At 40.7% G+C, this 26217-nt stretch overlaps 1 protein-coding gene across 1 annotated transcript in view; it reads left to right on the forward strand.

Moving 5' to 3' along the window:
- Positions 1-6355: 6355 nt before the first annotated feature.
- Positions 6356-26217, forward strand: part of ENPEP (glutamyl aminopeptidase) — a 49284-nt gene continuing 29422 nt past the window's right edge. The window contains exons 1-5 of the mRNA XM_073340050.2: positions 6356-7218; positions 14512-14653; positions 17691-17822; positions 22687-22807; positions 25462-25616. Coding sequence (XP_073196151.1) covers positions 6602-7218; positions 14512-14653; positions 17691-17822; positions 22687-22807; positions 25462-25616 — 1167 coding nt within the window. The 5' untranslated portion in view covers positions 6356-6601. The remainder of the gene's footprint in view (positions 7219-14511; positions 14654-17690; positions 17823-22686; positions 22808-25461; positions 25617-26217) is intronic.

Raw genomic sequence — 26217 nt, forward strand, 5'->3', positions numbered from 1 at the left:
GGTTCTGAACCCAGCTTTTTATTATTCATTAATGAGCTGAATGAAAGAACTCTAAGCAAGATCTTCAAGTCAAAAGTTAATATCAAACTAAAGGCAGCTGCAAAACACAAGAAACAATGGAAATTAGTACAGTAGTACTTGCATTGTTTACATAAATAGGCTAATAGATGGCATTCACTTCATTGTGCATAAACTTTAAGTGAGGAGTCTGAAGCAAGGAATCAAATGAAGAAATCCTCTACCAAAGGGTAAAGCTACATATTTCCTAGTGCAGAAATTCCCTCCAGGCTTTATCCCAGTGTACATCTTCAGTGAAGAATAAAATCGAAATGCAGTGCTGATGTGGCAGATAAAACACAACTGCATTCAAAAAGAGGTGATATTATTGCAGCAGAAGGCAGGGATACTATTTTACCTCATCTAGTGCACTGTATCCAGAGCTGGTCAACCTACTTTAGAAAATAGGAGAATGCTCCTGAGGCAGTGCAGTAAACAGCCACCCCTAGATAGATGAGGTCAACTTCCAAAGATTTTACTCAGGAAACACAAGTACTGTTGAAGAAATCCTGAATGTCTTTAATTAAATCAATTTAATCCAAAGTCTTTGCACTTCCAAAGCACACAAATTCAAGAGGGCGTGATTTATAAACTAAAAATTATGATAATAGAAAAGATTTCAAATGAAACAGGGCTTACTGTACAACAATAACTGTTAAGGCCCACAGCATTTCCAGGTGATTAACAATCATGTGAGAGTGTTCAAAACCTGAGATGAAGTCAAGGTCAATCATTAATTCCATAAGAAATATGGGGGTGAGAGGAATTATTTCTAATATAATTCATTTGGGTCTCCAGTGAGCACTACAATCAGTTTCACATTTTTCAAGTTAAGGAGTCTTTCCTGCAGAGTGCCGCAAGGACAAACATGTAGAAGAATCCTGCAACTAAAGGTCTACCAAAAAGTAAAAAGAAAAGGAGGACTTGTGGCACCTTAGAGACTAACCAATTTATTAGAGCATAAGCTTTCGTGAGCTACAGCAAGTGAGCTGTAGCTCACGAAAGCTTATGCTCTAATAAATTGGTTAGTCTCTAAGGTGCCACAAGTCCTCCTTTTCTTTTTGCGAATACAGACTAACACGGCTGTTACTCTGAAACCTACCAAAAAGTAGTCACTACAACAGCTACTTAGGGTCTTCCTCTTGTAACCAAAGCTCTCTAACAGTGATTCAGAGACTAGGGACCAAACTCAGCCTGATAGATGTTCAAGGATTGAATTCACTGTGAGATACCCCCAAATCTCATTATATAGATAGCACAGAGAACATATAGGAGTCTGAAGAATAACAAAAGAGTAAGAACATTGGGCTCATTGACTCTGCTGCTTCTATGATTCCTTGGTGCTCTTACATTTTAGGAACAGGAAGCCAAATACATCCCTGGCCTGACTCCAGTGAGTTCAGTAGAGTTACACAAGGTATGAATTTGGCTTACTAGGTTTGTGTCTGTTGTGTTTAGCTATACGCTTTCCTTTTTTTACACTTTATTTCCATGTCTTTGACGTTTCCCAGAACAGCTCTTGTTTACTGTCAGCTTCAATTAAGGATCTTATGGAAGTACTTCTTTTCATATTGAATAAGCTCAGCAGGCCTTTCCATCCAGCTCTAACCAGCATTACAGCTCAGCTACTCACTGCAATTCATTTCTTTTTGAATTTTTAAGTAAAATTAGAAGCTGTGGGCAAAATGTGATCAACTGTTCTGAAATCCTTGCATATCAATAAACAGTTGGAAGTGTTTATGTTCGTTGTAGTATCATGTGAGCAGCACTGAATACGGATAGAACAGCCCTACCATTCATGCACAGAAGCTAGCCCTTATCAGTAGCATTATGACTGTATGCAGCACAAGCCTGGCCCTCACACGTGTATGCCACCCAATACCAACACTAGAGCATTGTGACTTTCCGCCCCACCACGTTAGGGCAGTTGGAAAGGCGGGATGGCTAACTAGCGCTGGGGCTATTGCACTGCTTCTCAGTGTAGATTAGATCCCAATGTAGATTAAGTCCCAAATTAAGGTGAAATAAAAAATAAATCTTAGAACATAAGGATTGCCATATTGGGTCAGATCAATAGTCTATCCCAGCATTCTGCCTTCTGACAGTGGTCAGTGTCATATGCTTCAGAGGGAATGAACAGAACGGGGCAATTTTGAATGATCCATCACCGTCATCCAGTCCCAGCATTTGGCAGTCAGAGGCTTGGGGACATTTGGATCATGGGGTTGCATCCCTGACCATCTTGGTTAATAGCCATTGATGGGCCTATCCTCGAATTTATCTAATTCCTTTAACTCAGTTTTACTCTGGGCTTTTACAACATTTCCTGGGAATGAGTTGCACAGGTTGTCTGTGCAATGTGTGAAGCAACAACTTCTTTCCCCTTGTTTTAAACCTGCTGCCTATTAATTCATATCCCCCATCCGTCATCTCTTTTGTAAGATGAACAGTCCCAGACGTTTTTAATCTCTCCTCATACAGAAGCTGTTCCATACCCCTAATAATTTTTGTTGCCCTTCTCTGCTCCTTTTCCATCTAACCCTTGCTTGTTACACTGGATAGATCGTTGGCAAATGGCATCATTTTGTGGGTGCCTGATGTTGTTAGTTCTGCCTCAGCGCGGGGGACAGGACTAGATGAGCTATCAAGGTCCCTTCCAGTCCTACATTTCTATGATTATGAGTGAAATAATTGGTTCATCAGTTTTCATTCCTTTTTAGGTTTCTAAAATTAAAACTGATCATACTACAAAAATCTGACATGCATTTCCCCCCTTCCCCTCCCAAACTGGTCTGGTACTCAAATCTTCCCTGGAGTTCAAGGGTGGACTCGTAGAGGTGCAGCTACCTGGGTGTGAGAGCGAGCTACCTGGGCACTTCCTTCCCTCCCCACTTAATTTCTGTGGAGATCCATCTCCCTTAGGCCAGGGAGAGATGGAGGACAGGGCCTGTGTCTTTTGGTGTGGGGATGGCGGTGTTGGTATCCCTGCCCTCCCGTCTGACTCACTTTGGCAGTGAGGGCATCACAGGTGCCTTTGTGTCCTCCACACCCAATTACTGCACTGTTTGGTAGGAATTGTTTGTTACTACCCCCTTGTCATAAGGCTGCCTCTCCTGGAAGCACCCCCTGCCCAGAGCATGCCTGCCTCCGGTTCCCAAATCAGATAACTAAAGACTGTACACAGGCTCTCTTGCTTGAATAATACATCACTTGGGAGCCAGGTTATTACAAAACATACTGCAAATCAGCCCATAACCAAAGTCCCCAAACACAGTCCATATCCACACCCAGTGCATGTAGTCCTTAAAATCCTGATCTTCCCTGCATGAACCCCAAAAGCCTCTCTACTGGGAGATCATCTTTACCAGGGAAGCATCCCTCACTTCCTCCTTGCCCTCTCACAGTTTGTTGGGGTCCAGCTCTCCAGTCCTGGAAACATCAGCAGATAAGCTCCTCCACTGATCCCCCTACTTCAGCTCTCTCTGGCCCTTGGCTTTGGCTTTCTAGATTACAGCCAGCAGGTATCTCCCTCTACTGCTCACTGGCCTTCAGCCCTAGCTCTCTGGCTTGGGGATGCCAACTAGCAAATACCTCTTGCTGCTCTCCTACCTTCAGCCTTCTGCCTGGAACCACAATCAATCTCCTGGCTCTGGCAGCTCTCATCTCCTGCCCTTCTCCTGAATGACCCAGGCAGCTCTGACTCCCCATGTCTCTTGCTCAGGTCACCGAGTCTCTTTGTAGCCCCAGGTATTGCCTAGCCTCCTTCATTGGTCAAATGGGAGCACCAGCACAGAGGAGTTGGACCTACTTCATTCAAAGCCACCAGAGGTCATCCTGTAACACTCCTCTCTGCCTCAGACTGGTGGAGAGGTCTCTGTTTTTTGTCCCTGGCTAGCTCAGCAGCCTAGCTGCCTCCTGGTGCCATCTCCTGCTATTTCTACCATAGATTCCCCCTCAGATGTCAACAGGGCACAAAGCTTATTTTTGGGATGGGAAGGATGGCCCTGCCCAGAAGCCCTAAATCCCCCCATTAAAAAAATGTACACCCATATTGGGCCATAACTACACCTGACACTCACTTTTCAGTAAAGAGATGATCAGTGACAAAGGAATGCTCAAGCATAGGTAACAGCTTTACCATATTTGCTTTATAGAAAGCAACAATCTATGCTATGTGTCATGTTAATAAATATGTCATTGCTTGTTTGGTTTTTTTTTATGGTATTTGCTGCTGCTGTTGTTTTCAAGACTTAGCACAAATCATTTTTTTTTGAACCATCTCACCCAGATATGCTTTCCCGCCCTTCCCTGTAAAGGTATAAATACTCATACTTTCACTTCCCATATAGAAATCTGCAAATCTTCTCATAATTACAATAACTAATCCACTCTGCTACATCTTCAATAGGTTCAACTGATAGCACTTTTTACCTTTAAATAAAAAAACACTCAGAGTGGGCTGAAATCATAACACTTTTTTTGGCTAAAGAAGCAAAGAAAAAGCCAGACACATTTAATATTTCACTTTATAAGTGTTTAACAAGCCACTCTGTTTCAAGGCATCTTATTTTATATCTGCTCTCTCTCTCTCTCTCCTTGTATCTTTAAACCAGATCAAAAAGAGAAAGTAAATTGTAAGTGTTAAGACCATGATGATCTGCAATGTTGGCCCCTATAACCAGAGCTTATGCTCTGACCAAGTTCATTCAAAGGCACTGATTTTCCCAAATCATGTCTAATTTTGATCAACAGACAAAAAAGAAAAGAAAAGAAAGAAAACCAGACATAATGCAAAACAGATTCCAGTTGTACACTTGATTATTACATTGGTTTCTTTCTTTTAGAGCTGCCTGAAAACATCTGAGTAAGAGTTAACTTGGAGCTCGCCAAGACACAAACCTTCTCTTTCTTTGGCTTCTATTTGAAATCTTTGATTTGGACACAAGATATTAAGTTACTTCAATACCAGCCAGTTTTGTTGATCTTGTGCCTAGGAATGTCACACAACATTGTGTCTGAGTGGAGGCTGTGACATTTGAAAGTGAGTAGACAAAAGTGATTTGTAAAGCTGTGGTCAGAGCCATCTCTAAACAGGGTGGGGAAAGATTACCCCAGAAGAACCTCTTGCACAGCACTGTGCGTATATCTTTCGGAGCATGTAACAGCTGCATTTAGGTCTGAGGACCAGCCATCCAGGTGAAACTGTATCCAATTCTCTTTAAAAAACACTGAAGTGTATCCATTGCAACAGCAAGAGTTAAGCCATACAGCTCCTCATCAATTTAAACAGGAGTCATGCAGCCAAATTGTTGCACCTTATTCTGAATACAGACACTGTCATGATGAAATAAGTAAACACAGGAGACACAAGTTCTGCCTCTGGACCAAGTGAAAAACAGGTGAGTCACAGCAGCTGAAAACTGAATGCTTCTGTTCCACCCGTTAAATTCCTCCATTATGAGTTTAAAACAAATTGGAGATTTCCATGTTCAGTTCTCATCTACTTTGATATCAAGAAAATAGATTATACATTGAGCCTGAAACTAGAATCCTTACTCACAGAAGTAGACCTTACTCTCAGAAGTTGCCCTTGCAAGAGCAGGTTCTATTTGATTCACATTACCTGATGTTTGGTTATGGAAATGAAAGTTCTCTAGTGTCTAAATCATATTGTAAGCCACATTTTTGGAAGTATCTCAAATGGCTCATACAACATAAAACACTAATTGCATTGGCTAAGGAAGTAAATACATCCCTGGCTACCAGTTTGTATGTGCAGTTCTAAAAGATCTCTTGGAAAACTGGTCCTGTATGTGTGAAAATAGAAAAATTTTAAAGGTATAAATTTTGAAACAAAAGTGAAGATATATAATTTTATTGCCAATTCTTCTGCCTATAACGACATGGAGTAACATGGTAAAACAATGACTCTGTAACTGAGGGAAAACAACTGAAAGAAACTACAAAGATTTTTTTAAAAACCTTGGAAATTTTATTGCACAAAATCTGTGGTGGAAGTTCAAGGAAATCCTTGGTTGGTAAAACAAACAAACAACAATAACAAGAGGAAAAAATAAGAGGTAATAGCAAAAGTTGAGGCTTCCTAGCAGTTACACCATTATCTGTGAACTTTCTGAAAGCTGCTGACAGAGCTTTGGCATATGATCATCTCCTAACTGCTGATTAACACAGTGCTGTTTTATATTTAACTCAGAGCAGAGCAAGAGGAGTAGGGGGTGGGGCTGAACTGCTTATAAGGAGAGTAGAGTAGTAACAGTGTTCTTCTGTGTCAGTTTCCTCTGTCTTCCTCCACAGCTGCACTCCTCTGGATCAGCCACTTTTCCTCTGGTTCAGATGAGTGCTATCTTTAATTAATTGAGTGCATGGTGGAAGGAGAGGTGGGAGAAACAGACTGAAAGGCTATAAATACACCATTAAAATACAAACCAAATCTGCTGGGCTTACTAAAAACAAGCAGTGCGGAGGAGCTTAATAAGCCTTTTTACAGCTAACGTTTAGCTTTGAAAGAAGACAGGGAGCAAAGATGCAGGGAATGGATTTTGAGGATAAGAAGTCCAAGAGGTATTGCATGAAGAAAAAGCATGTGGCCATCATCTGTGCAGTAGTGGCTGCAATAGGTTTAGCTGTGGGACTTGGCGTGGGATTAAGCAGACCTGAGCCTTGCCAACCTTCCAGAGGGACAGAACAGCCAGCAACCACTACCCCTGGGACAGTAGAGCCACACCACTGCCCTCCCAAAAATGATGCGAGTGGAGAATGGATAAATTTCAGGCTACCCACTTACATTAACCCAGAACACTACGAGCTGGAAATGAAACCTGAGATGGATGCAGATATCTACACAGGGACAGTCAACATCTCCATCAAGTTGGATAAACCTACCAAATACTTGTGGCTTCACCTCCGAGCGATCAAGATCACAGAGATGCCCATGCTCTGGAAAGCCTCGGGGCAGCAGATTGCACTGACAGAGTGTTTTGAATATGAACAACACGAATATGTAGTGATGGGGGCAAAAGACATGCTCTCTGCTACTACTGAAAATGACACCTATCTACTAACCCTGAAGTTCCAAGGCTGGCTGAATGGCTCCCTGGTTGGATTTTATAGAACCACCTACACTGAGAATGGAGTGACCAAGTAAACCAATTTTTTTCAAACGTTGACTTGCACATCTATTTCTACTTGCTCAGACCTGTTCTGTCCCTTTCTCACTTTCTCTCTGTCACCAAATTGCTACATTTCTGGGCTTTCTTTTAATTTTCCTTGTTCCCCCAGGAAGGTTCAGCATTAAGAATGCCAAAGCAGTCTCTGGGCGGCTGCTTACAAGGAAATATGGGTTAGAGTTTTTATTCTGAAAAACATTTTGGAACTCTACTGCGCATAGTCTATCCCTGATCTTTGCAAACTCACATCTGGGAGTTGTATGCAGGGACTGAGTCCTATCTGTTGCTTTATATGTGTAGTCTGGTACATAACATGCAGCTCTGTATGTTGTTTTCTATCATTCCCCAAAGTAAGAGCCTTTCAGTGAAATGCTAACTAACTAGGATTGTGGTAGCTTTTTTGACATAACCGCTTTGATGTTGTAAGCAAAAGGAATGTCAGAATCAGAGCTCCACTTTTCCTTCCCCGGCTGGTTTAAATTACACATATGCAGGTTTGAAATTTGGAGGATATCTATGATTTGACATATTTCTGCTCCAGCACATCCCTTGTAATGAGACCAATGGTTGCAAAGGTTTAGCCACAATCAAAGAACCAAAATGTATGTACTTTTCATGGTTCAATTAACCCTTTCCCTGCCTCAGATCTCCACTACTTCAAAGGTAGGGCTTGAAAAATCTGCTAGCCAGTGCTAAGTGGCAAACTTTCCCTGGTGAGTATGTGTTAGGAAAGGGGCACTAAAACCATCACTTTCTTTTACATTTCTGACTTAATTTTTTAAAAGTGACATTTCCTGCCCTGATACATAGAAGATAACCTGGAAAATGCAGACAGGCTGTTGGAATACCTCCTAGCTTTCCTGAACAGCAGCAGAGTGAAATTAACAACTCTAGTCAGTTTTCATTGTTGCTATTCAGAACCCTGGGGTGCAACAGGCAAGAGTTATGTCACCTTCACTCTGCTGCTGACTGGCAATACCATGAGCAAAAGCAAAGGCAGGCACTGGCAAGGGAGGATGCAAGGGCAGAGAGAAGAGCAAACGTCAACTGGGTCCCTGCCCCATACCTATATAAATGGGTTGCAGCAGCAATTTGATCTAAGAGGGAGCCATATGGGGAGCATCTGAGCCCCCAGTTGGCTCTTCAGCTCTATTCCCTCCCTACTAACCATATGCAGCTCCTCTGTTATCAATCTAGATAAGGTTCTTATGGCCCTAGCATCTAACAGCCTCATAATCATTAACACATTTAGTCTCACAACACCCCTGTAAAGTAGGGCATTGTTATTTCTAGTTTATTGAGGGGGAGAGAGAGAAAAGTGACTTGCCCAAGGTAACACAAGAAATCTGTCTGAGAATCAGGGACAAAACCCAGATTTCCTAAAGCCCGGTTCAGAGTCTTCACCACAAGCTCATCTTTCATCCCACCCTTCTGTCAGCCACCAGGCCTCAGTTTCAGAAATAGGAGGGAAAGGTGGAACAGCAGCTCAAACGTGAAAGCTGGAGGCATCCTGTCTTCATAGCAAGTGTGTGTAGCAAATGGTGGGAAGGGGATATGTGTATGTGTGTGTATGGATATTGGAGACAAAAAACTGTTAAAAGGCCATTATTAAGGTTGCAAAGTAAAACACTAACATGTTCAGAAATGCCTAAACTAAAGATGCCTGCGTAACCTTAATTCTGGCCCTTGTTTGTATTCATTAGGATAGTCTTTAATTACAGCATTACATACTATTTTTCCACAGAACCACTGCCTCATTCAGTAGACAGTGGGGATGGTGCTCAATTAATGAGCAGTTATTCATTATTTTGTCTTCTTCTCATCATTCCGGGTGTTGCCCTAGGCCTTATTTATTGCACACTATTCAAACCCTGCTCTAGAGATGGAATTATTAAATTTCCTCCTGGGTGTTTCTATGGCACTCATCACTATTGTATCCACAGGCTTCACAAACATTAATGAGTTTACCTTCACAACACTCCTGTAAATGAAGGGATATTGCTATTCTAATTTTACAGATGGGGTACTGAGGCACAGAGAAATTAAGGTCAAAAGTACTCACTACTTTGAGGTGATACCAGTATCTGATTTTTTGCAGTGTATGTAGCATTACATTGCATTTTATATATATTTAATGACAGCTCCCTGTGACCTCAGTTGCAGCTGGGAGTTCTCAGCACTTCTGCACATTAGATACCAGGGTTTCAAGTGAAGCACCATTATTGAACACCTGTGAAAAGTTTGGTTTAACTGATTTTCCTAGCATGACCAGGAACTTTGTGGCAGAGGAAGGGATACATTTCTATTCTCTAGGACAGCATGCCTTAACCACAAGACCGTCCATCCTCTTCTTACAATCTCTCTGCCTCAATCATTATACACCTTCCAACATCAGCAATAAATCAGGCAGGGATCCTACAGACAAGTCTCCTTCATTATACAACCCTGGTTCATTCCAGATCTGTTTGTGCAGAGGTCCTCCGGAAAAAATAGTATCTGAGCATGTAATTTAAGATGATCATAATGCATATGAACAAGACATCTGAATTAGGTTGCACAGGCAATCTTAATTCTGGCATTTCCTAACTTTTGAGTACTTGACTTTGCAACCTTAATAATATTTCTTTAATGTAGCTTTGTCTGTGTAATCTCCTAAGTTTTTAAAAAAGCAAATTGAAAAGCAAGTGAACAGAAATTCCAACATGTGGAATCATATTGACACTCACATGGTTCATCAGCAGGGTTGGAAGCTTTAGATCCACCACACAGATGTCTGCCACTTAGGCCGAATAACTGATCGCAGTAGTAGATTGTCCTCCTTTATGTGGACCAGCACTAGAGGGGGATGAGATACATTTTACCAGTGGCTTTCACAGATATTTGCTGATGGCAAAGGAATGGTGAGGCTTAGGGATCTTGGGTTTCATTCCAGGCTCTGGAGAGAAGCGTGCTCACGTGGGTACACAGTCTTTTGTTTATCCCCCCCTCGCTGGATTTTTTCTGTTCTGTCCTCTTCAATTTGTCCCTGTCCCAGTGCTGTCTCTCCCCCTCTCCATGGCCTCTTGTACCAGTCTCATTCTCTTCACCTATTCAGTCCCAGTCTCCTTGCCAAGCTAGTCCTAGTTTCTCTCTGCACTCCCCATCCCAGTCTCTCCACCTCCGCTCCCAGTCTTCCCCATAGCATGAACAGTTCCAGTCTCCTGACCCAACAATTCCCCATTTCTCCCTTCTGGTTCCTCATCTAATCTGTTTTTCTCCCTCCATTTTCTCCATCTCCATAAGCTTTCAGTCCCAGTCTCTCTTCCTGGGCTCCTAGTTCAATCTCAGTGTCCCTCCACTCATATCCCCCTTTATCCTTGCCCCAGTCATTCCCCCACATTCTGGTTTCTAGTCAGATCTGCCTTTCCTCACCCTGACTTTCTCCTACTAGCTTCACTGCTTGCCAGTCCCAATCCCTCCACCCCGGCCCAGCCAGTCCCAGTCTACCCACCCAACTCCCAGTTTCTTTCTCCTCTCCCCTCACCATAAGCCTACAGTTTCAGTCTCACCACAAAAGGTTCCTTGGCCCAATATAATCTCCAGATTTCCCCTCAGGTCCAACTCTTGTCCCCTCTGCATTCAAATCAGGCTGCTTCCTCTTCCATGTCAACTGTGCCCGGGGGTGGGGTCAAGGGTTTGAGTGGGTATTGAGAGCACACAAAAGACAGGCTTCCTGCTCTAAGTTCAGGTACCCAACCTCCACATGGGCCTCAGTAGCCCAGAGCTGTAATTGCAGGGAAAGTTCTGCTCAGCCCTTGGCTACAGCATGCCCAATGCAGATTAAATCTTCAGTGAATTTAGTGGCCAAACTCTAACAAACCACTATGGAACATAGGCAAAGTGTGATATTTCAAAGGTTTATAAACTTGACCAAATTTGGGAAGATTTTCATGGGCCTGGCACAGTCCAGACACAAAATTTGTCCAGACACCCCCTACCAAAATTTCAAATCCCTCCTCCAGAGAATGCAGGCACTAAAGATTCACGAAGGAAAAAGCACCAGAATTGTTTAACATGGGCAAACAACTTATTTTCCCCTCACCTTGTTCTCAGAAGCAAGTAACTGAACTATTTTGACTGAAATTTTCAGTAAAACTTCAGCCTGAGGTAGACACCTGTTGTGGAAGATTTTAGCTCAAATGATAAAAGTTTGGCAATGTTAGAAGCAAGTGAAAACACCTCTTATCGTGGGAAGAATTGGGCAACATTAATAATAGGCAGTGCTACCAGCCCAGCCTATATTATGAGAGAGAGAGGTGGGGACTCAGCCAGCTGGCAATTAGCTTTCCTCTTGAACAGTCTCAGAAGCTGTGGGACCTGGTTGCTGATGGAGAAGAGGAAGACTGGCAGGGAGGAGGAGGAGGTGGAGTGGAAAAAGCCGTCTGGAGAGCTGCTTCTGCCAGGGCAAAGGATTGCTTAAGCATTGCCGCAGGCCCTTTTCTTTATACACTGGGCACTGGTCCAGATTTTACTGTCCCTTGGATCCATCTCTGGTTTTATTCATTCACCAGAGGGCAATGTTAGGTCCTAGAGGAAGGATGATTCAGTGGTTTGGGGACTAACCTGTGGACTTGGGAAACCAGGGTTTAATGCTCTTCTTTGTCATGGACTTCCACTATGACACTCAGCTTCTCTGCGCATCATCTGTAAAATGGGGATAATAGCACTTCCGAACCTCACAGGGTTGTGGTGAGGATAAGTACAACAAACAGATTGTGAGGTGCTCAGGTATGAGGATAACGAGGTCCATAAAAGTACCAAATAAGCATCAGACTAGAGTGTGACAGATTTTTCAGTCCTCAGCTGCCATCAAGAGATGTGAAATAACTCCAGTTTCTTTTCTTCTGGTATTACTGAGGATACAGATGGGCAAGGCAGCTGTGTCTTGGCTTTGCATAACTAAAATCTGGTTCAAATGTGAGTTCCCTTTTATTTCAACCACTGAAGTGAAGCATTGTGTGGGTGTGGAAGGGGCTCAAATGGTGCTAGTTTGGGCACATCTCCAGCTGATAAGGAAGCTGGTATTCCTGGTTTTGTTGGTTGCACAGATGTGAAATAGAGAAAATTCAAGGAGAGAATGGAAAACTATTTAAAAAGGAAGCCAAGGCATTTGCTGCAGGCAGAAAATACATTTTGCCATGACTGTGTATCCCTTGCTAAAGTGCCAAAATTTCCCTGGGAAAGTGATGAATCTATGTTTGCAAAAAAAGGATGAAAATCCATTACTTAACTGAGGGAGACAAAAATTTCTCCCTTTTTAATGAAAATCTGTGTATGCTTAGCAAAAAATGGTAATTTATCATCACTCTAAATGTAGCAATGTTTTATTTTGGGAACAACAGCTGCATGTGGTCAGACAGATCTCTTAATATTTCTGGTATATTTACAACTTTGTCGCTTCTGGTTCATGTTTTAAAAACCTGGAGATCAACAGAAATTGCAGGGACACAATCCACCTTATAAAAAAGGGAAGGTTTTTATCTCAAAACCAAGTTATACAATATTTCATTTTTTCTTTAATTACCACTTGTTTGCACAGGAGGATGCCCTGGTCTAGAGATCTCTGAATCAATCCCCATGAATTGTGGCATTGAGACATTGAGTCACTGGTGTTTGTCTGCCCACCACAAATGCATGAGGATATATGGTTTATATCACCTTATAAATCAGTGTAAAGTTTCTTGTGTTATCAGTCTTGAGGAACATGGATAGAAGTGTGTCTAAATATACAGCAATTTTTTAAAGCAACAACTGTAAAACATTGCCCAGGGAATTGAAGTTAACTTGGTTGTTAAATATCTTCTAAACCCTACAAAGAGGAGAACAGGACATCAAACATCTTACAAAGCAGAAGAAACTATATTAAGTCTAAGCTATTTTGAGAGGTTTAAATAAGGTGATGTTTATGACACTTCCTCCCCCAAGACCGTGAATTCAAGGCATTTAAGTGACTGTCCAAATGAATATGAATAGTAAAAATCGAGATGTATTATCTCCTCAGACTTCTACATGAACCTTGCTGCTACTACAGTTTTTAATGACCATTTTAGTATTTAACCATCATAGGGGAAAGCCAAAGGCAACAGAAACGCTGAAAAATTGGCTGTCAGGTGAACTTGTGATGGTGGTAAAGATCTATCATTTATTATGAGTATTTTTGATTACTTTTTTGGGAAAGAACAAACAAAAAATCCATTCCTTACCCTAATGTAGCTTGAGCAGCTGTAGAAATGCTGTGAGAAAATGCACCACATTCCAAATTAATTGAAGAGATATCAGAGATGCATTCCCCCACCAATCAGAACAAAGAGCATGCTCCATCCCTGAACAGCATACTTACAGGAGAAAACTTGATTTCATGTAGGAGGATGTTTCATACAAGCCTTGGCAATGTTTTCTAAATGATCCCAATTTGCAACAATTCCCTTAGTCATGTCTATGTAAGAAAGCCTACTTCACTTCCAAGCTAAAACACGCAAACACACTGTGGCACTGATTTGTCATTAGATGTTCTACCCAATTTCAAACATTTCATGTCAGTACACAACTCATCAGCGGAGTCAGTAAAGTTTAGCAGCATTGGCAGGCAGGTGTACAGGGTAACCTCCAAGTGATAAATGCCTATAACAAGAAAGTGCTGTGCAGGCAGCTTCACCGTTTTGCGGGGGTGTGATTAAGCAATCACTCAGAAGCTTTTGAAGATGTCTTTCCAGGAGTAGCTCAGGTCCCGAACCTGTATTGAGTTCCAGGAAGCCCCAATCAGTGAAGCTTCCTATAGGCAGAGCAGTCCATTCATTCAGAGCTCATCGCTAGATTAGGGCCTGAGTTTCCTTTTAGTTGATGACATTACTAATGTTTACTAATATGAAGTCAATGGGATTACTCACATTGAGCAGGATTTCCCCTTACTATGGGAGGAACTACTTGTGTTTTACTTTTCCTGCTCTTAAAAAATATTAAGCACGTCCTCCATTTGTGATTAGCAGTTTTACTTGTTTTTTGTTAAAAAACAAGTACTGGTTGTGACTTCTAGGAGCCTTAGAATATTTGAGGGTTATAAATATTTAAGTTGTATCTTCATAAAAAGACCACTGACAATAAAACTTGCTAGTTCTACTACAGTTTGCAGTCTTAACAAACGATTATGCATGGAAATACATTGAAATAACAAAGAATGGCTACCATGAAGGCTTAGGACAATGCAACAATTTTTTTGTTTATTTTAAAGGAGCATAGCAGCTACTGATCATGAGCCAACAGATGCACGGAAGTCGTTTCCTTGCTTTGATGAGCCAAACAAAAAGGCAACTTACACCATATCTATCATCCATAAAGAACCATACAAAGCACTTGCAAACATGCCAGTAGAGGTATGTATTTCACAAACGTACTACATAAGTATAATGATTCTGTAAAACAAACATAAGAGTAATTCAAATCTAAACACCCTGGTGTGTTAACAGATCATTTGTCATTTCAGAAGTTATACAGCTTTAGGTTAAATAAGATTTATATAAAATAGGACTGGTTGTTTAGTTATCATTCCTAGTTGTGTATTACTGGCCACCAAGGCTTTAACAGTAGAACATAACACAGCAATGCCAATCCCAATGCAGGAGAGAATCACCATTTTCTCGTTAGCTGCCTATCCCTGAGCTTCCACATGCACAGATATTGTAGACTTGCCTCCCCTACTGGACATATATAAATTATACACAGTGGTGTTGTAGCCATGTTGGTTCCAGGATATTCAAGACACAAGGTGGGAAGGGTAATATCTTTTATTGGACCAACTGCTGTTGGTGAGAGAGAGAAAGCTTTCGAGCTTACACAGAGCTGACAAAGAGCTACAGAGGGATCTCACAGAAATGGTGACTGGGCAACAAAATGGCAGATGAAATTCAGTGTTGATAAGTACAAAGTAATGCACATATTTAATGATGGGTTCTAAATTAGCTATTATCACTCAAGAAAAATCTTGGAGTCACAGTGGATAGTTCTCAGAAAACTTCTACTCAGTGTGCAGCAGCAGTCAAAAAGGCTAACAGAATGTTAGGAACTATTAGGAAAGGGATAGAAATTAAGACAGAAAATATTATAATGCCACTATATAATCCATGATGAACCCACACTTTGAATACTGTGTCCGGTTCTGGTAGCCCTATCTCAGAAAGGATATAGTGGAACTGGAAAAGGTTCAGAGAAGGGAAACAAAGATGAGCAAGGGTTTGGACTACTTCTATGTGAGGAGAGACTAAAAAGATTAGGATTGTTGATCTGAGAAAGGAGACAACGAAGTGGGGATATGATAGCTGCATATAAAATCATGAATGATGTAGAAAAGTGAATAGAGAATGTTATTTACTCTTTCCTACAATACAAGAACCAGGGGTCACCCCATAAAATTAATAGGTGGCAGATTTTATACAAACAAGAGGAAGTATTTTTTCATGCACACACAACTAACTTGTGGAATTCCATTGCCATAGGATGTTTTGATGGCCAAAAGTATAACTGGGTTCAGAAAAGAACTAGATAAATTCATGGAGGATAGGTCCATCAATGGCTATTAACCAGAATGGACAGGGACACAACCTCATGCTTCAGGGTGACCCTAAACTTCTGACTACCAGAAGCCATGAGTGGAAGATATGGAGTGATCCACCCTTAACTGCCCTGTTCTGTACACTCTCCCTGAAGCTCTGGTATGGACTACCAGCAGACACGGGCAACTGGGCAAAATGGACCATGGCTTACCCAGTATGGTAGCTCTTGTGTTTTTATATGCTAAAAATACACCTTTTTTTCTGAGTGTAGACATGGCTTAGAAACTTACTGATGTTTTTTATGGACTACTCCATTTTTGTAGGAAATGCTGATGGAGTTTCTAGGAGCAATTTGAGTAAGTTGAAAGTAGAAGCACAGTTAACATATTTTGGAAAAGTGTTCAAAGCATAAAAGACTGAATGGAAGGTTCTACAAAAGGATTTGACTGATCAATTATTTTGCACTGAATCTGTGAAATTTACTTTTGAAAGAACAGGGAAACGGTGATTTCATTTGAATGTTTCTTTGAGATTATGGGTGTATTCAGTCTTAAAAATTCAAAGGGATATTGGGGACTGGAGATATCAGAACAGAGCTGCTTGAATAATGGGAAAAAACAGATTTGTGACTATATAAATAATTTACTTTAATTTGTTTCACTCTTGCTTATGCTATCAAAACATCTATTATTCATGTAAAGGCTGCTATTCACAAAAATCTCAGAAGTTTATTATATTTCTACTGTAGCAGTGGTTCTCAACTGTGGTCCACCACTTGTTCAGGGAAAGCCCCTGGCGCACTGGGCCAGTTTGTTTACCTGCCGCGTCTGCAGGTTCGGCTGATCGCAGCTCCCATTGGCCGCAGTTCGCCACTCCAGGCCAATAGGGGCTGCGGGAAGCAGTGCAGGCCGAGGGATGTGCTGACCGTCCTTCCTGCAGCCCCCATTGGCCTGGAGCAGTGAACCGCGGCCAGAGGGAGCCATGATCCGCCGAACCTGCGGACGCAGCAGGTAAACAAACCGTCCTGGCACACCAAGGGCTTTCCCTGAACAAGCGGTGGACCACAGTTGAGAACCACTGTACTTATAGGTATAGTATCTATTATTTGTCATTGGCTATTTTACTTTTATAGAGAGGCATCCAACCAGGGATGTATATACCACATGACCAGTAACAAATAACAAACAGTTGAAGTAATTTGTCCACACTATTCAGCAAATATTTAAGAATACCAAGTACATTTGCTAAAATCAGGACAGGCTTGCAATGGATTAACAAACCAAAAATCTGGCCAGCTCTAAAAACAAAAAGGTGTTTGAACAACCCCTTGCAAAGCAAACCCAGCAAGGTTTACAGCACTAATTACTACTGAAAGAAATTGGACTGGATTCAGTGGACTAAATTCTGCCCTCAGTTACATCTGTACTACCTCACTAGCTTCAGGAACATTGCACAGGTTTAAAGGAGGGCATAGTTTGACCCGTTCTTTAATTTCTCCAACATTTTGGTTTTATGAAGCCATTTCAAGAAGGCTAGCTAGAAAACACATTAACCAGGGCTCAAGCATATTGAAAAACTCATCCAAACAAGAGTATATAAGCAAAGACATGCACGGTTTGATTTCTTAATGCAAACAGCTAGAAATAAGAAAACTCATTCTTAGTGCATAAAAACAAAGCCCCATCATATGCATTCCACCTTTAAGAAAAAAATCACTTTGCATGTTCCCATTCCATGAGCTGTGTAAAGCCAGAGACACAATTCGTCATTCCTATAGCTCTAGTTTATATATGAATATTTTACTCTTTTATGCACATGTTTGCAGTTTCACAAGGTAAGAATTATTTTTCTCCTTCTTCAGCAAACGGTTCAACTGCTTGATGGCTGGAACAGGACAACTTTTCAGAAATCTGTCCCAATGAGCACTTATTTGGTGTGCTTTGCTGTGCACCAGTTTGATTGGGTAGAAAGAAAGTCTGCCAGTGGAATTCCTGTAAGTCCAATTTTCATTCTGAACACATTCCAGATGCAAGTTTTAAAAAACATAAATCAGCTTTTCATATTGTATTGCTTAATCTTCCCATTCTTATGGCCTGTGTTCTGCAGGAAGTCAAACTGCATGATCAAAATAGTCCCTTCTGGCCTTAAAAGCTGTGAATCTATGTGGACCTCATGTCTCTCTTGCTTATTAATCAACAACGTTGAAAAACTTGAGTCATAGCAATGCTTTGTTATATAAAAAAGCATAGTGTACAGTTATTAATTATATTACAGTCATGCCCCCAACCAGAGTAAGAATGATGCATGTTAAAAAGAGACAGTCCCTGCCCTGAAGGGCTGGAACTTCAGTCCTCTGAGCTGAGTATGTTTGGATTTGAATCCACAAATCTGAACTGGCTCCTACAATTTTGGTTCCAGATTGTATCCAAAAGAGTAAGAAGTCTGTTTTCCAGTTTTGATTTGGATTCAGCCAAAATCTTACAAGAACGGCTAGTCTCATGAGATTTTTACTATTCGAAAACTTGTGGGTAGAGTTCACAAGATTTTACCAGAGTTGTTGAATCTGAAGGTGAAATCCTAGCCATGAGTTAGCCTTTCACTCAACCTCCTTATTGAGCCTGAACTTAATCTGGAATGTTCAACCCCCGTTAACTAGTTATTTGTCTAAGTTTTTCAATGTGAGACAGAAAAATTCTTCTAGTGGGGTGCTGTTGTTAGTTCCCTTCTCTTCTAAGAATCAGAGAACACACTTTGCAGGAAGGATGTTTTAACAATTTGCTCAGGCTAATTTATTACTGTTCAAGAGAAAATATTGTGTAATGACTGGGAATCCAGATTTCTGGATTATATTCCCAACACTGCCATTGACTCACAGTGTGACCTTCTGTGGGTAAGTCAGTACTTTGCCTCAGTGTCCCAATCTGCAAATCAATCCTTCCTACATTTTAGGGTTTTCACAAAAATCCCAGAGGTCTCACCCCACTGCTTAGCAAAGATCTAATAGCACAGTGCTGTGCTGAGGTCTCCTTGCTCTAAAACGTTATGTATTTGTCCATCTTTGCGCATGCAGTGTTGGATCACAAATTAAAACTGCACTATGTTTGTCTAAATACGTGACCAGAGTACATTTTGCGATGTGAAGCAGTATCCTTGTTTTTTTTTTTAAATTTGTGTTTGTTTGTTTAGTTGCAAATCTAAGTCATAAACTGTGATAATCAGCAAGGGGCCTCCAAACCTTTCGACCAAGGTGCTACTGTGGTTCTCAGATAGGCTGCTCCACTTGTTTTCAGTGTCAGGATTATGTTTATCTAGCCTAGACACATACACCCTAGAGCTTAATCATGTACACGATCAGAATTTGCATGGGTCTTTTGCAAAATGTATTCAGGGAAAAAGAAATGGAATGCTGCAACTGCACACGAAGTCATTCTTTTGTATACACAAAAGCCGTCCCATTCTAAGTTCAGCTACCACACTCTAGACTGTGAGTTAGGGATTGACCTTGGTTGTTTCAAAAGGGAATATTAAAGGCAGAAAAGATATAGTACAATTGTAGCTTTTGTGAATAAAAGTGAATATCTACAAGTTATAAATAAATACATACCTCACTCTTATATAGCACTTTAAAGTGTGTATATTAGGGGAGGGGATGTTAATACCAGCACAGAGTTTGCATGAAGAATCCCCATCTAGTTTGGGCTATAGTTCTTACACATTTTATTTATGTTAGTCAATAAGAATGCCTAAAGGTTTTGGCTACACTAGAAAGTTTTGCTGCTTAGATGTAGTTAAAGCAGCAGCACCCCCTTAGTGTGGATGCAATTATACCGGTAAAAAAAAGTGCCAATACCAGAATAGCTTATTTCAGTTCTGGAAGCAGAATAAATTACACAAATGTAATGCACCTTTTTACCAATATCATTTTGCCCACCCTAGGCCTTTCACCAGTATAACTATTCCAGTTGGGGGTGGGGGGGAATGAAGCACACTAAATTGAGTAAAGAGATCACTGAAGGGGAAGTTACAGACAGTAATTGCAAACCAACCCTCATGGAAATCCCCTGGTCTTGATGAAAACCCAATTAAATTTTAGAAGCTGTTTTTTTTCCTTTCAGTTGTATTCCTCACCACTTTTTCCTGGAGAAAGCTTAATTTCATTGTACTGAAGCCTGTCAGCTGACAACCACGGCTCCTCACCGCAGGCCAACTCCTTTGTCCAGTTCAAAGCCTAAATGTGGTCAGGATTTTTTTCAAAGGAATATTTTTTCCATCAGAAGATTCAGACTCATTGAAAGTGAATGTTTTTGTGGACACCTATAATTTTTGACTAACTTTCAACTGGAAGGTTTCTTGGATCCAGGATGGAATTTATGGTATGTGTGTGACAGTGCAAAAGAGAGAGGGGCAGACACCAGAATAACTAATAAGCCCAGTGGTCAGGGCACCCCCCTGGTATATGGAAGATCCAGGTTCAAATCCCTGCCTGATTCAGAGCAGGAATTTGAAGCTAGGTTTTTCCACCTCCAAGGTGAGTGTCCTCACCACTGGACTATTGCTTATTCTGGGTTCTCTCTCTTTTAGTTTTGACCATAAATTCCATCCTGGACCCAAGAAACCTTCCAGACGAAAGCTTTGTCAGCACAAATACTTTTCTCAGAAAAGTTTTGATTTTGACAAATTTGCATTTTCTGAAGAAAACTGTTTCACCAAAAAATGCCCATCCAGCTCTAATTGTACATTTTTGAAGGAAAAAGTCCCTGGTCTCTTAAGCCTGAGGGATATTCCATTGCTAAACAGTAATACAAAATTAATTACCATGTGGCAGCGGCAGTTCCTGATCACAGATGGTGGGGGCATGAAAAATCAGCACTTAACATATCACTTTTCTCCTCTTCATTACAAAATGTAATTCTAGATTTAAAATGTGCATGCATACACCTTAATATCCAACCATACTGCTCAGTTAATTGACTGGTCTGTAGTTTGCAGGTTATAATAAACAAATCCAAGTACGAAATATCACAGAACACGCATAAAGCCAAGAGCCTATCCTCATCATACCAGCTTTGGAATTTTCTATTCAAATATCACTCTTGCAAGCCAAGCTCTAAGCATGATACTTTGCAGATGGCTTAGCAGCTATCACGCATGCCTATGCCTACCTTACTACACTGCCATTCTATTTTTATAATATTAATGTCAACAGTCAGACAGAGTTTAGTCTACTAAAAGCAGTTTCCTACACTTACCTGAACCATGGGGGGGCGGGGGAGAAGAGGGATAGCTCTGTGGTTTGAGCATTGGCCTGCTAAACCCAGGGTTGTGAGTTTAATCCTTGAGGGGGCCATTTAGGGATCTGGGGCAAAAATTGGGGATTGGTCCTGCTTTGAGCAGGGGGTTGGACTAGATGACCTCCTGAGGTCCCTTCCAACCCTGATATTCTTCTAATCATGACAAAGAAAGTGTCAGTGCAGAACAGGAGAGCTAGGGGTAACCAGAGCTGGGGAGGAAGGTGAAGGAAACAGAGCACACTTTACTATTACTTCAAAAAGGAACAATATCTATCCACTAAATGAAACATGCATATATAGAGAGACCAACGACTGTGTGATGTCCTGTCCCTTTAAATCTTCAGTGGACTCTGTACTCTCCTCCCTCCCACTCTCTCCATCCCCAAGTGCAAAGCTTTTGCTGCCAGAACAATAAAGCGACCACAGCAGAGAGTGTATGTCTATCAGCTCCCTCTGCATCTGTCAGTCTGTCTTGGTCTCCTTCTCTGCTGGCTCCAGAAGTATAACCATTTGACCATACCCTCCTGGGCCCAGAATGTGCCAGCTCCTTGATCCAATGCCCTGGAATACTAGGTTTCAATCCTGCACTGGTACATCTGTGTGGGGAAGGCGTTCCCTACCTCCTCTTCCCTGTACAGTGCACTTCTATAGCAGAGAGTTGTGGAATACAATTATGTACCCATTCTTGTTACAAGGAAACTCTAAAGATATCAAAAGACCAGAGGGAAAAAACCACCCTTTTTCCAGCTGATCTTCTTTGAATGTTTATAGGGTCAGTTGCGCTGTTTTGTTGATAGTGAGTTGCAGTACTTCCCGTCTCATGCACTAGTCTTAGGAGAGCATGCATGCCTATTCTTTCTTAGGGGGTGTCTATCAGTAACAGCGGCAAAGCTTAAGAGTGTTAATTTGGGGAAGCTATCCCTTTAAAAAACTGAAAAGCATAGCTGATCTTCCAACAAATAAGTTTTCTAAATCTATTCAAATGTGATGTGATGGCTTCCACTAATTACAGGGAAATGAGGTCAAAGGTCAAATCCTAATTAATTTAAGCTGTGGTCAAAAGTCCAGATAGAATTTGTTGAAAGCAGAGGAGCAGACAGAAATATGGTTTAGCAAAATATAGGCTAGGTTTGTTCCTTAGTGTTACTTTTTACTTATACAGTATAACACCATAGATGCGAATGGTACCTTACAAAACAAGTAAAGGCAGAGTTCCCACCCAAAGATCTTGTAATCTAAGATTGGACAAAAAAAGGAAATGATAGAGTGAGAGTGGCTGGGAGGAATGAAGAAAATAAGCTCATAATGTTTCAAGAATGAATAGTGCACAGATTTTGGGGGGGGTTACACATGGATTTAATCTATATATAAAGTTGACATTTCATAAACCTCCTCATATAAGTGGTTTAGACAAGGGTTTTATTGTTAGGTTTAATCTTCCAGAGAAGAAAAGTCAGCCATATTATCCTTGTCTTTGCTAAATGATTCCTCAGTGCTAAATATAATTTGATTTGTTTTGTCCAACTGGGATCTGCTCTAATTGTATTTCTCTGCTTTGTTTTACAGCTCCGGATATATGCACAGCCAAAGCAATTACACACAGCAGATTATGCAGCAAATGTTACTAAAGTTGTATTTGACTACTTTGAACGGTATTTTGATATGAAGTATTCTCTTCCAAAATTAGGTGATTGTTACCATTTTATTCTTCATTCTCTTAATTTACTATCACCGTTTTGTTTTCTGCTCTGAGTCATCGTTGTTTCATGGGAGAGTGAGAATATAGAAATGTTGCTGTTAGCTATGCCAGAATCTGCTGAGATTAAGACTTTATAGTTCAAGATGCTCTCATATGTCAAGAGGGGAGGCTCAGACCCAATTAGGACATTCTCCTCCCTTCATTCTGGCAGCTTGAATCCAAACACGGGCCCTAACACCGCTATTTTAGACTGTCCAATTTTAAACAAGAAACGTTGGTGACATCAACAGAGAAACAGCCAGATGCAGCTTGAGATAAACTGGTTCAGCTCCCAAGGACACTTCTCGACCAGAGTCACCGGTGACACAAATGATGCAAGTCATGTGACTTGCTCCAATCTGGGTGCACCCATTTCCACCAGGGCAGAGTTTGGACCCATGACTATAATTTATTTTCTGTAGATGGGTTGAATGAAGAGCCCAGATTCAACCAAAACCAACCTTGCTAGGGAACCAAATTTTGCCTGTAGCCCCTATATTTTAAGGTCCCAAAGCAAAACGTTGGATCTGAGCATCCCTAAATTTGGGTGTTTGAAATCTGGATCTGATTTGTGAAATTAGAACTAATTGGGGATATAATTAGAGTTGTGAAAAAGCTATAGAAGCAGCCTCTGCTATAAAATCCAAAGGTACAGTTTATTAAGGTTTATAAACTTAACTGAAAAGGATGGAAATTAAAAAAAAAAAAGTTAAGGTAGCCAGAGGAATTTTTTTTAAAAAAAAAAAATCATGCTATGCATTCTCTAATGGATTACCCATGTAAAGCAACATGACATGCTAAATTCTCTGAAGGTTTTGACCTTCCTCTTCTCCTCACCGCTACATATCAACTGAGTCACTATAAATGTCCATTTACAGTACAAATTACAACTAAGGCCTGGTCTACACTGGGGGAGGGATCAAAGTTACGCAACTTCAGCTACGTGAATACCGTAGCAGAAGTTGACGTACTTTGATCTACTCACCGCAGTGTCTAGACTAGATGCGATAAATTGACCCTTACGGGATCGATCGCTGCCAGCCGATCCAGCAGGTAGTATAGATATACCCTAAGTCAGGAGACCTAGCTACAACACAGTTGTCTCTTTACCTGTTTACAAGCTGGCTCCAATTTGTGGATCCATTTAGACTGAATCTTAACGATATATAACCAAGTGCATATTTCTGTAACATGTCTGATGCCAAGTTAAAGGACACTGATAAGGTTCCATCTACATTTCAAAGTCAAACTCTGTCTCCTGAATTAACAATATTTGTAAAGTAGACCAGCTTATAGATTTTATATTGTGCTCCTCAAAGCGCCAAGTTGTAGGAGACAAACATCTCAACTCTCCAGTTAAAAACCAAAATTCCATCTTTCCTTCTTATCTTTATGATATTGTCCATTCATTATTATAAATTGATTAAATTAGAAATGAATGAATCAAAGAGGGTTTTAACAAAATGATTATTTTAAATAAATTAATTTACTATCACATCAAAGCTTCTGGCATCACTAATTTTTCTTGTGTTCCTCATTTTGGATCTTTTGACAGACTGTATAAAGTGTCCCGCAGACCTTGCCAGGTTGACAGCTCTGACCAGTGACCGAGCTGGCTAGAATAAATACCTGCAATTTGCAATTAGAGATGTGTGTAAGGTTTTCTGTCCAATTTTGAATCAATTTCTATTTTACCCTTACCCTCACAGAACAGAATGCATGGCCAATCATAGAATCATGAAAGATTAGGGTTCGAAGAGACCTCAGAAGGTCATCTAGTCCAACCCCCTGCTCAAAGTGGGACCAACCCCAACTAAATCATCTCAGCCAGGGCTTTGTCAAGCCGGGCCTTAAAAGCATCTAAGGATGGAGATTCCACCACCTCCCGAGGTAACCCATTCCAGTGCTTCACCACCCTCCTAGTGAAATAGTTTTTCCTAATATCCAAACGAGACCGCCCTCACTGCAACTTGAGACCACTGCTTCTTGTTCTGTCATCTGAGAGTCAATAATTCTCATTTTAACTTGTACTGATTATGGATCATGAAGAAGTGATTCCACAGATTGCAATGAGAAGCAAATCACCATATGGGGGATTAACTTCAGTTAATAAGTCAATAAATATTTGTTATTCCAGAGAGTGACAAATAATGACATTCCTCATTATGTTACAGACAGTTTTGGATGCTTTATTGCCTACAGCATATCCCTAGAAAATACTAATAATTTCTGGAGCCAAATTTTAGTGTTGGATCACAAGTTTATTTCCATAAGTTTGAACAGCATTTTATCTGGGGACAGATCTTTGACTAATGTAAACTGTCAGAGCTACATTAAAGTCAATGGAGCTATGACAATTTACATTCAGTTGAGGATCTGCCCCATGGTATCACTGAGCATCTTACACATAGGAACAGAGATCCTGGGGTTCACTCTGTCATTGCAGTATGTAATATAGAAGACTGTCAAATGGTGAACAACAAAACAAGCTGTTATCTTACATTGTGAATAAGCAGATGGATGTCTTCCTACCCAAAAAGGAAATATCACTTAAGAATCTTAGAGAATACAATGTTTACCCAGCTCTCTTTCTTTCAATATAGATAAAATAGCTATTCCAGATTTTGGGACTGGTGCTATGGAAAACTGGGGTCTGATCACTTACAGAGAAACAAACCTACTTTATGATCCCAAAGAATCTGCTTCATCCAACAAACAGAGAGTAGCAGCTGTGATTGCCCATGAGCTCGTTCACCAGGTAGATTTTATTAAATGTTTAATGTTTTTAAAGCACTAGAAGTGCACAGTATCCATACCTTGTTTATGAAAATAATCAGCCATACATTTGGTTCCAGGTCTTCTAAGTATGTTTAAACCTTACTTTAAAATAAGTGCACAAAGGCAATTCTATTGTTAGTTTTACAGTACTGGAATTATTGCAAATGGACTCTTCTCAGAAAATTAGATGCTTAGGACCAGGTTTTCAGCCAGCCTCTGAAAAATCTGCCTGAAACCACATCTCTCTCACATCCACCCACCCACATCATTTACATGTGCAGATATGTGATCTAAGTTTGCAAATGGATCCAACTAAACTCTGGAAGCTGCTTGAAAATTTGGTCCCCATAAAGGTAAATCAAATCAAGAGGAAGAAACTAAAAATACTTCCAGTGGTATATGAATCAGTACCAAATCACCGCTGTAATATGTAATTTCATAATACAAATGAGTAATGTGAGTCATCATCTGAATTCCCATTAAAAACCTAGCTTTACGACAAATTCTTCCTCCTGGCAACAGGAAGAAATGTAAACAAATGAAGATACTGCATGAAGATTTGCAAAACTATAATATACAAT

Source organism: Lepidochelys kempii, chromosome 4 (assembly GCF_965140285.1).
Source record: "Lepidochelys kempii isolate rLepKem1 chromosome 4, rLepKem1.hap1, whole genome shotgun sequence".
Taxonomy (NCBI): domain Eukaryota; kingdom Metazoa; phylum Chordata; order Testudines; family Cheloniidae; genus Lepidochelys; species Lepidochelys kempii.